Source organism: Bubalus kerabau, chromosome 4 (genome assembly GCF_029407905.1).
Source record: "Bubalus kerabau isolate K-KA32 ecotype Philippines breed swamp buffalo chromosome 4, PCC_UOA_SB_1v2, whole genome shotgun sequence".
Lineage (NCBI taxonomy): Eukaryota > Metazoa > Chordata > Mammalia > Artiodactyla > Bovidae > Bubalus > Bubalus kerabau.
Window position 1 is genome coordinate 39,648,693 of NC_073627.1, and position 12,081 is coordinate 39,660,773.

The 12,081-nt window shown below is 42.7% G+C and overlaps 1 protein-coding gene across 2 annotated transcripts in view; it reads left to right on the forward strand.

Annotated features, from left to right (window-relative positions):
- Window positions 1-12,081, forward strand: part of ZZEF1 (zinc finger ZZ-type and EF-hand domain containing 1) — a 94,896-nt gene that overhangs the window by 11,837 nt on the left and 70,978 nt on the right. For both annotated transcript variants that reach the window (XM_055576869.1, XM_055576870.1), the window contains exons 3-8: window positions 167-361; window positions 1,909-2,080; window positions 3,694-3,893; window positions 5,299-5,509; window positions 9,282-9,398; window positions 10,341-10,519. In XM_055576869.1, the coding sequence (XP_055432844.1) occupies window positions 167-361; window positions 1,909-2,080; window positions 3,694-3,893; window positions 5,299-5,509; window positions 9,282-9,398; window positions 10,341-10,519 (1,074 nt within the window). The remainder of the gene's footprint in view (window positions 1-166; window positions 362-1,908; window positions 2,081-3,693; window positions 3,894-5,298; window positions 5,510-9,281; window positions 9,399-10,340; window positions 10,520-12,081) is intronic.

Sequence of the window (12,081 nt, forward strand, 5' to 3'; positions counted from 1 at the left end):
CTTAAAAACGTCTTTAGATTTTTAAATGATTAAAGCTGAAACTACCAGAGAGGATTCTTAATGGCTGCTTTTGATTCAGATAATTCTGCTAGGCCACCAGGCAGGGAATGTGGAACCTATTGTGGTAGGTTCCCAAAAACATCAAAAATGGACTTTTTCTGCTTAGGTTTCATAGACATATTTTCAGAGTCCAAGGAGGGCCTGGATGTCCATGCGGCGATGATCCTGCGCTTCCTGCATCGCAACCGGCTCTCCAGCACCGTCATCCCCTACCCCATGTTGGACCACTGCAATAACATGAGCACCATGAGGGCCTCTGTTCTGAAGGAGTCTCTGGATCAGCTGGTACAAAAAGAGAAGGGTATGTGTGCGGGGTGGGGCTGTTCTTGAGGATGCCTGGTGATCATTTCTTCCAAGTGAGTGTTTATTGACAGGATGAGCCAGCCCTCCTCCCTGCTTTTATTTCTGAAATTATACTGACCAGTTTGTAGCAGAAGAATGTGAACTGTTCTCCCTTTCCACTTTTCCCTTCCTTCCCCTCCCCCTCGCCTTATTCTTAACCAAACTGCTTTCTCATCACCCAGGTCTCCGCTCAGATGTGGCAGGCCTCTCCTCATTACTCTCGACCGATGCCCCCACTGCCACCATTTCCCCCCTTTGGTCACAGTCCCCTTTGCAGGTTTAAAAGTCTAAATGGCACTTATTACCTGAAGTTGTAGCATTATTATTTACTTGCATTTTTGTCTGTCTTATTCGCTTCATTATCCTTGGGACCCAGAACTATGCTTGCCGCACAGTAGGTACTCAGTGAACAGTTGTTGAATAAACGAGGGAAGCCACTACAGACTCACTCGTGACCACAGCAAAAGTTGATAATATGAATTGGCAGGTCCGTGGAGCCTCACAGTCCAGAAATAGACCCAGTTGCATATGGGAACATGGTACGCGATGTAGTTAGTTAGCATTACAAGTCAGGGCAGGAAGTGAATTAGCCTACAAATTGGGTTAAGGAACTGGTTAGACATTTGGAGAAAAAAATAAAACTAGATTCTTAACCCACTTAATCAAATAAATTTCAGATGGATTAAAAAGTTCAACCAAAAAGAAAGCTGTAGGAAAGAGTGCTAGAAGGAAGGAGTTCCACTTTATAAAAGCCCTCACATGGGAAAACCTCTCTAAGTAGGACATGAAACTACAAAAGAAAAGATTAGTAAGTTAGACTGTATGTAAATTTAAAGTTCTGTACAGCAAAACATATCATAAGCAGAGTCAGAAGGCAAATAACATTTTACGGAACAAAGGTGTATTTTGTAACATTGTGAGAGTATTTTTTTTTTTTAACTGACCTTGGGCATTTACTTAATTGCCTTAGTTTCCTCATCTCTAAAATGAACTAATACATAGAAAATGTGTAGAAAAACGCCTGGTTCACAGTAAACAGGCGACTGAACTGAACTGAACTGAAATATTACTTATTATGTGTGTGTATATATACATTACATAATATATACAAAATGTATAAATTGATAAGACTTGTGACCCAGTAACAAGTAGATGAGGATAGGACAAAGCCATACTCAGAAACACAAGCGGCTTACAAACAAGTGGCTTAAAAAGTCTCACTCATAATTAAAGAAATGTAAGTTAAAACTATAAGTCACCATTTTCATCTCTTGGTTAGTTTTGCAAATATATCAGTGATTTATGCTGTACTACCACCAACCCATGGAGCAGTCCTTGGCCAATTTCTTCTTTATACATGTTGTCCAATTTAGAAGGAGATTTTACAGAGCATTTATTTTTCTAGGGCCAAAGTGCCAGGAATATTTCTGTTAGATATTTTAAATGACCTTTTTAAAAAATGCTTTGTGAAAAAGATGTCATGATAAAATCTGGTTTTTCTCACAGAGAGCCCTGGAGATCTGACTAGAAGCCCAGAGATGGACAAACTCAAGTCTGTCGCGAAATGCTACGCTTATATAGAAACATCCTCCAACCCTGCAGACATTGACAAGATGACAAATGGAGAAACCTCATCCTACTGGCAGTCAGATGGCAGTGCCCGCTCACACTGGATTCGGTGGGTGCCATAATACCAGATTCTTGGGTGAAGGTCCAAGGAAATTACCTGCTTTCTTTCTTTTACCCTGTCTGCTGCTGCTGCTGCTAAGTTGCTTCAGTCATGTCCGACTCTTAGCGACCCCATGGACTGCAGCCCACCAGGCTCCCCCATCCCTGGGATTCTCCAGGCAAGAACACAGGAGTGGGTTGCCATTTCCTTCTCCAGTGCATGAAAGTGAAAGTGAAGTCACTCAGTCATGTCCGACTCTTAGCGACCCCATGGACTGCAGCCTACCAGGCTCCCCCGTCCCTGGGATTTTCCAGGCAAGAGTACTGGAATGGGGTGGCATTGCCTTCTCCTTTACCCTGTCAGTGTGTTAAAAAAAAAAAATCATTTTTTAAAAATTTAGACTATTTTTTGTCTTAACTGCCTAGTTTTTTTCTTCTTGTGATTATCTGTGACGATGCTGTAAGAATCAAGTTAAAAGAATCATGTGAAATTATATATCCATGTTCGTATATTCATAAATACAGATAATTTCTTTACTGGTATTTTAAGGGAGAAAATTAACATTTGACTAGTATTTATGATACTGACTTCAGACCTTTTTACTAGTTTTTCAGGAAGGTTAGTGTCACAAGGAATAAGGGATACTTTTCTTATATCTGATGTGATTTTAAGATCATTTCTGCACATTTAATTTATGCAACTAAGTTGGCCAGTTTGGTAGAGAGAGAGGGAATGTGTGGTCAAGAATCCTGAAGTGAAACTGATGACAGTCAACCGTGATGTTTCTGTATGTTCTGAAGCTGCTGTCTAAAATATCATCTGTCCCATCAGAAAATGGACTGATTTCAGTTGGTGGAAATAGAAATAATTACTGTTTTCTCATAAAGGTTAAATAAGGTCTTTAGCCATCTATACATGAGCAAATCTCAGTTCTTTGGATACAGTTAGAACTTGCTTCATACTGGGTAAAGGCATTTTATTAGAATGTTCATTTTATACTTTCCTGCCTGTACTGGTATCTTAAAAGGAAATAGAGGGTGTCCCTCGTGGCTCAATGGTAAGGAATCTGCCTGCCAATGCAGGAGACGTGGGTTCAATGCCTGATCTGGGAAGATCCCACATGCCTCAGAGTAACAGCCTGTGCGCCACAACCATTGAGCCTGTGCTCTAGAGCCTGGGAGCCAAGACTCCTGAGCCCACATGACGCAAGTCCTGAAGCCTGCACCTCTAAAGCCTGAGCTCCACAGCAAGAGAAGCCACCACAGTGAGAAGTCCATGCACACCGCAACTAGAGAGTAGTCCCCACTTGCCACGACTAGAGAAAAGCCCGAGCAGCATCAAAGACCCAGCACAGCCAAAAATAAATGCATACATACATAAAGTATAAGCATTAAAAAAAAAAGACTAGAAGATTGATCTTGAACTGAAAGGGATTTTAGAAACTTGGGAAGGTCATAAGAACTTTGAAACTAGTAGCCAGCTTTTCAAGTTAGTTGCTTTTAGGGGAGTCAGTCTTTGCGTATATATCACCTACAGGATCTTGGAGGTGGGACTTGTGGGCCCTGCCAGTTCTCAGCCTGTATAAACATTTGTCGTTTCTGCTCTCTCTTCGTGTTTTCCAGTCTAAAAATGAAGCCAGACGTCGTACTCAGGCACTTGTCCATTGCTGTGGCGGCCACTGACCAGAGCTACATGCCGCAGCAGGTGACCGTCGCCGTGGGGAGGACAGCCAGCGATCTTCAGGAAGTCCGCGACGTGCACATCCCCAGCAATGTCACCGGCTATGTGACACTGCTGGAGAATGCCAACATCAGTCAGCTCTGTGAGTCAACCAAGAGGCACCTTGCCCTTCTAAGTAAGAGGACTGGAGGGGAGGAAGGAAGGCCCTGTTTTTTGGCAGGAAGATCTCTGAAGTAGAAAGGCTGTTTGTTTTTCTTTGGAGATCTGATTTGCGTCTCATTGTGCACGTCAAAGTGGTTGTTATTTCACCTATTCAGTGTTTTGAAAAGTTATAGAAAAGCAGTAAAATATTTTTAAACTAAAAAATTTTTTTTCTTATTAGAAAATTAGAAATATTGACACAAACAAAAAATTATTCAAAATCCCACTACTTGGGGATTGTAACTGTGAATTCATTGGTATGAATCCTTCCAGTCCTTTTCTTATTTTGTATATGTATATAAATACACACACACAGACATATATATATATATTTTTAAGAATACTTAAAAATAGGTTTGCATATATATATGTATATCTTTATGTATCTTTTTACAAAAGTGGTGATATTTCATTCATGCTCTTTTGCAGCTTTTTAACGTGTTGTCTCACCATACATTCATGCACGCCTTTACTTAGTGTTGTTAAGACTGTGCCTTAATTTTAAGAAGCTTTTTCTTCTTACATTTCAGTTGTTTCCATTTTTATACTATTATAACCTTGCTTCACACATAGCATTTTGGAAATAATCACAATTCTGTGATTTCTTTCCAGGCTTATTTCATTCAGGGAGCCGGAATGCTTCATGTTTTGTCTCATTTCTCCTAATGCTTTCCTGGGCCAAAAGAAGTATTCTTACTTTGTTCAGAGGAACTGAGGCCTAGGGAGGTAGAGTCTTTGTGTCTCACCCCTAGGCAAAGAAGTAGTTAAGCTTGTGGAGTAGCAGCTTCCTGTCTTGCACTGTGGTGGTCTTTTCTCTGAGTTGTGTCCTTTTTAACTTCTCACCTCCTCCTCTCCAACCCAAATAAGAAATTCTGACAGCTCTTAAAAGTGAGTCATGCCTATGTCATCTATTTGGACTTGATTATTAAAAAGAAATCCTCACAACAGCTATGAGCCAGCTGCTGTTTTATAACTAAATCTAAATTTTGGAACTCTAGGAAAAATTATAGACATTTCTTACCATGTGTTTAATCAGGATTTTAAAAATACAGTTTGTGTTGATTTTCAAGAGTCATAAATTCCTATGAAGCATTGTGATGTAAAGATTTAAGCCACCCTTAATTTTGCACGTAATACTTTTGGCTCCTTAGATTGGTCACTGCTCTTTTGACAAATAGATTGTATACTTGCTCCATTGCACACACCATTTATTTCTGGCATCAAAATATATCTTTAGCATTTTCTTTTTGAAATGTGAATTACTATTTTGCTTTTAGTTGGAAGCCTAGCATTTGCTGAACTGAAGAAGTTAATCCAATACTGAATTTGTTGTTTGCGCTTGACAGATGTCCAGATTAACATAAAGCGTTGTCTTAGTGATGGATGTGACACTAGAATTCACGGTCTGAGGGCTGTTGGCTTTCAGAGAGTCAAGAAGTCTGGGGTCTCAGTCTCAGATGCTTCTGCAATATGGTATTGGTCTCTACTGACATCTCTGGTGACGGCTTCCATGGAGACAAATCCTGCCTTTGTCCAGACAGTGCTGCGCAACACTCAGTAAGTCGCTGTGCTTTCCAGGCCTGTCACGGCGTGCTCTCTCTCCAGCCCTGTAGGACGAGTCACTGAGCGCCCTCCGACCCTCGAGACTCAGTCAGCAGCCGGCCCTCAGGTGCCCTGTTGTTTCCTGTTTGTGCCTTCAGCTTCGGTCCTGGGGGAGGGTGGGGCTGGGCCACATATGCCATTCCTATCCCTTACCCCCTGGGGAACAGCTGCTTGCATATACATAGTAATTTATATGGGATAAAACACCTTCAGATGCTATATATTTTTTACCCACTTACATCATAATATGTATGTGTAGAAAGTATCCCTATTTTCCAGTCAAGTGTACGGTGACCTTTCCTGGGGTACATGACCAAGCAGTGATGGATCAGCTGGAGGTCTTTGGACCTCGGCCCTAGGTTGAAGGCTCTTTTCACAAAAGAGTCAGATCTTTTCAAGGACACTAAACTAGTCTATTTTTAAATGTAAAGCACTGTTGGAAATTTTCTTTTAAAAAAAACTGTTAGGGTGGACTTGCCTGGCCGTCCAGTGGTCAAGACTTGGCGCTTGCACTTCAGACGGTTCAAGTTCGTATTTTGTGAGGAGGTACTGGGAGACTCTAAATATCGCATTCCTCATTAGGCTTCACTTGACGTGACTTATGATTCCTATTTACTCCTGCGGTTGTTATCCATCACAGCTTGCTTCTCAGGTTGGCCCAGATTTGGCTGATAGGAACTCGGACATGTGTCCTTCTGACCTGTCCTCATCTTGGAACTCTTCCTTACAACAAAATATTCCGGGCTTACCTTGAATGTTCCTGCCATAGTCCTAGGATTAGCCTTTTTTCTCAGGAGTTGTGGTCACTTTTAGTGGAGAGTTGTGTTTAGGAACTGAACAAACTAAACCCATTGCTGTCGGAGTGTTGCTTCTCTCAGTGGGCACAGCTGGGAAGTATATGTCTGTGTATGAGTAATAGACACGTGTGTATACATAGACACATCGCCTCCTGTATCTATTTCTCTGTCTGTAACACTGAAAACTCTTGAGTTTACACTGATACTTCTAAGCCAGGGCTACCATGTTCATTCTGATTGTCTCTCTTTCTGTGTTTGTAGCTCCCTGCTATGACTGTGAGAAACTTGGCTCCCATCAACCCTAATATGTTCACTTATTTAAAGAGTCCCACTCTGTATAACCAGCCTCCCAGCTCCCCAGCCCTTGCCTGAACTCCCTCCTCACCTTCTCAGGGCTGGCATTCCATACCAGGCTGTCTCTTTGCTCAGTACCCTGCTCCAGTACCTCACTGGGCCACCATGCACCCCACCCAGGCACACACGAGTGCCTGCCTTGCACAACCCTCCTCTATGGACTGAATTTTCAGGAAGGAGAAGAGGATGAGTTTCCTACCTTGTTTTTGTGGAATTATGCCAAGTTGTTGAAGATTGGATATATTTAAAGTTTATATGCCTGATATTGTCTTCACAACAGGTTGGGTGGATTCTCGCTGGATGCCTTCTTTATCTACAAACAGTATTTAGAATGCCGTTCTCAAATCTAAAATTTAAAAAACATATATTTCTGAGTTAAACAACTCGAGAAAATCAGAGATACCAAAGGAACATTTCATGCAAAGATGGGCTCGATAAAGGACAGAAATGGTATGGACCTAACAGAAGCAGAAGATATTAAGAAGAGATGGCAAGAATACACAGAAGAACTGTACAAAAAAGATCTTCACGACCCAGATAATCATGATGGTGTGATCACTCACCTAGAGCCAGACATCCTGGAATGTGAAGTCAAGTGGGCCTTGGAAGGCATCACTACGAACAAAGCTAGCGGAGATGATGGAATTCCAGTTGAGCTATTCCAAATCCTGAAAGATGATGCTGTGAAAGCGCTGCACTCAATATGCCAGCAAATTTGGAAAACTCAGCAGTGGCCACAGGACTGGAAAAGGTCAGTTTTCATTCCAATCCCAAAGAAAGGCAATGCCAAAGAATGCTCAAACTACTGCACAATTGCACTCATCTCACACACTAGTAAAGTAATGCTCAAAATTCTCCAAGCCCGGCTTCAGCAATATGTGAACAGTGAACTTCCTGATGTTCAAGCTGGTTTTAGAAAAGGAAGAGGAACCAGAGATCAAATTGCCAACATCCGCTGGATCATGGAAAAAGCAAGAGAGTTCCAGAAAAACATCTATTTCTGCTTTATTGACTATGCCAAAGCCTTTGACTGTGTGTATCACAATAAACTGCAGAAAATTCTGAAAGAGATGGGAATACCAGACCACCTGATCTGCCTCTTGAGAAATTTGTATGCAGGTCAGGAAGCAACAGTTAGAATCGGACATGGAACAACAGACTGGTTCCAAATAGGAAAAGGAGTACGTCAAGGCTGTATATTGTCACCCTGTTTATTTAACTTATATGCAGAGTACATGCATTGGAGTAGGAAATGGCAACCCACTCCACTGTTCTTGCCTGGAGAATCCCAGGGACGGGGGAGCCTGGTGGGCTGCCATCTCTGGGGTCGCACAGAGTCGGACACGACTGAAGCGACTTAGCAGCAGCAGCAGCAGAGTACATCATGAGAAACGCTGGACTGGAAGAAACACAAGCTGGAATCAAGATTGCCGGGAGAAATATCAATCACCTCAGATATGCAGATGACACCACCCTTATGGCAGAAAGTGAAGAGGAACTCAAAAGCCTCTTGATGAAGGTGAAAGTGGAGAGTGAAAAAGTTGGCTTAAAGCTCAACATTCAGAAAACGAAGATCATGGCATCCGACCCCATCACTTCATGGGAAATAGATGGGGAAACAGTGGAAACAGTGTCAGACTTTATTTTTGGGGGCTCCAAAATCACTGCAGATGGTGACTGCAGCCATGAAATTAAAAGACGCTTACTCCTTGGAAGAAAAGTTATGACCAACCTAGATAGCATATTCAAAGGCAGAGACAATTATTTTGCCAACAAAGGTTCGTCTAGTCAAGGCTATGGTTTTTCCTGTGGTCATGTATGGATGTGAGAGTTGGACTGTGAGGAAGGCTGAGCACCGAAGAATTGATGTTTTTGAACTGTGGTGTTGGAGAAGACTCTTGAGAGTCCCTTGGACTGCAAGGAGATCCAACCAGTCCATTCTGAAGAATGGGATTTCTTTGGAAGGAATGAAGCTAAAGCTGAAACTCCAGTACTTTGGCCACCTCACGCGAAGAGTTGACTCATTGGAAAAGACTCTGATGCTGGGAGGGATTGGGGGCAAGAGTAGAAGGGGACAACAGAGGATGAGATGGCTGGATGGCATCACTGACTCGATGGACGTGAGTCTGAGTGAACTCCGGGAGTTGGTGATGGACAGGGAGGCCTGGCGTGCTGCGATTCATGGGGTCACAAAGAGTTGGACACGACTGAGCGACTGATCTGATCTGAAACAACTCGACTTCCAAAGTTTCGAGTGAAGCGACCAACTGAATACCAGAGTCGTGTGTATTCTTAAAGAAACTCTTTAAGAGATTCTTAAATTCTTTAACTCTTCAAGAAATTCTTATAGGAACTCTTAAAAAAAAAGAAAAGAAATCCCATTAAATGGTTTAGGACTGGGACCCCTGTAGGAAAAAGGCTGATTTATGTACCAGGTTCTCTGTAGGAACACTGTTTCTTAGTAAGGGTTTAATCCAAATAAGCTTCCAACAATGTATTTTTATTTGACTTGAAGTTATATTAATACATTTATCGTTGGCCCGGGTTTATTCTGACTGTGCACCTTACACTCCTAGGAAGGCGCTGCAGCACATGCCTCCGCTGTCCCTCTCACCAGGATCTACAGATTTCTCCACTTTCCTGTCTCCCAACGTTCTGGAAGAGGTGGACAGCTTCCTCATAAGGATTACTAGGTAAGAACTCAAGGTCGATAAGTGGGGTAGGGGGAGATGGGGGGCCGGTGTTGGTGGCAGATAGAGGGCATATGTGCTTGTCACGTCTTTTTTTTTTTTTAATTTTTCCAGTGTTTCATTTTTTAGTGACTGAAGAGAAAGTGAAATAACAGTGCCCTCCATTAACTAGTAATGTCCCCCGACCTTAGGAATTGGGGGTGGGGGCAGAGTAGTCCTCAGATTCAGCCAGGGCAGAGGTGGTACAGTCCAGAACTCAAAGCCTCTCCATTTGTGGCACAGTCCAGAACGCAAAGCCTCTCCGTTCCTTCACATCCCCAGCCCAGCACCTGCTTGCCTCCATGGGCAGGTCTAACAAGCCTGGTTGTCCATAGACCTGGGAAAGGACACCCTGATAGCTGATAGAGGAGTCAGTTAGTGTGGGAACACTCAGCTCTGTCACAGTGAGCCCTGAGGACTTTACTGTATTAGAGTACAAATCAGGCCCTGAGACATCTAGACAGTTTTGAAACTTTCAGGGTAATGTGTTTAAGAAACTAGATAAGCGTGACATGGAGTAGACCTAAAATACGTGATTGGTGCTTGAAGGAAAAAGCCCTTAGCTGTCTGAGCAAGCCAGGTCATTACTCAAAGCTTCTTGATAGCAGGCACTTATTGCAACAGCTTATTTATTTTTGGTTTATAAAGTTGGACTTCTTGAAATTGATAGCATTATTTTATACTTACAGATTAAGGTTACAAAGGTGAGGGTTTTATTTCCTATTCCTCCAGACCGATTTAGTTTTTCTTTAGGATATCTTAAGGGTTTTGAAAAAGTGTTTCTGGTAAATGGATGAAGTGTATGGCAGGTTGATTTTGCTTTTGGTGATCAGTTACACAAAGTTTGAACTACCTGAATTTTCTCACGTTTTAAGAAGTGAAATGCTTTCTGCTCTTTGTTTGTAGCTGCCGTTCTACACCAGAGGTGGAGCTGACTCTTCTGGCCTTTGCACTAGCAAGAGGAAGTGTTGCCAAAGTGCTGAGCTCTCTGTGTACTGTCACTGATCACCTGGACACACACTATGATGCCTCATCGCTCATCTCATCCATGGCATCGGTCAGGCAGAACCTGCTCCTTAAATACGGTAAGTGACCTCGGCAAGGTGCACAAAGATGCATGATACCATCACCAACAGGGGACCTTCTGGCATCTTCTTATCTTTTTGAGTAATAGTTTGTGGGCTGGGTCATTGTATTTATACTGTGGTTTCTGGAGGAAAATGTCTTCTTTGACTAAGGTTGATAGGAAGGAGGGAGATGCTGGTTCATTTATGGATGCATTAGCAGAAAAGAAACTTGAGTATCCACTGCACTGCACTCCCAGGGTTTACTGACCTAATGACTGAGGCTTGGTGGCCATTTGAATGCCAGACCTGGCACAAAGACCCTTGTCTTGGAATGCATCCTCGTGATAGCTGATAGCTGGTTGGAATGACATATATGGGCAGACATACATGCCAGCCACCACTTTCCCTCCTGGGCCCAATGGCAATGCATCTTAGCACATTTCCACTGATCCAGGTTGGAGCTTCTTAATCCTTCTCAACACAGGAGTCTGTACAGCTACTCTCAGATGACTGCACTTGACACGTGCCATCCTAGCCTCTAGGACTGAAGCTTCTGTCCACAGAGTACTGCGTTGGACCCCATCCCATCAGAGCACTGTGGTCATTCCTTGTGGTGTTTGCTGTTGTTCAGCTGCTCAGCTGTGCCCGACTCTTTGCGACCCCACACACTGTAGCCTGCCAGGCTCCTCTGTCCGTGGGAGTTCCCAGGAAAGAATACTGGAGTGGGTTCCCATTTCCTTCTCCAGAGATGATATTTGTACTTTTGCCTTAATATTTCCTAATAGTTTACTTTTAATTGTTTAAGTCATCAATAGATATCATGTAAGTCCAGTTACCCCCTCCCCAGTTTTGGGAAGATCATTTCTTTGAAGAGGCTGGGATCCATGGCCAGATAGGAGGGATCTATCTGGAAAATATTCTCCAGAAAAGTTTTCGTTTCAGTTTAGCTGTCATTTGGGCAGAGAGCCTAAACGGGGGAGGAATGCCTAGGGGGGCTGTTCATTATTGATAATGTTCTAGTTCCAGTTTGGTTTATAGGTTAATAGGGTTATAGAGTTTTCATTACATTACTAAAACAAAAGAAAATGTTTTTTAGATCATGATAGTAAAAGTTGATCTATATAATTTTGAAAACTTCCAAAATTTGCCTAGAGATAATTTTAAGAAACAAGACGCCAAACCCGGAGACATTATTTATGTATGTTTTATTTTATTAATATATTTTAAATTTATTTTTAGTTGGAGGGTAATTGCTTTACATTGTTGTGTGGCTTTCTGCCATACGACAACATGAATCAGTCATAAGTAAGCATACATCCCCTCCCTCTTGAGCCTCCCCACTCCGCCCCCCCGCCCCCAGGTGGTCACAGGCAGCCAGCTGGGCCCCTGTGCTGAGCAGCAGCTTCCCACTGGCCGTCTGTCTCACACGGCAGTGTGCGTCTGTCAGTGCTACCCTCCCAGTTTGTCCCACCCTCTCCTTCCCCCGCTGTGTCCGCAAGTCCGTTCTCTGTGTCTGAGTCTGTATTTCTGCCCTGCAGATAGGTTCATCAGTATTATTTTTCTAGATTCCATAAATATGC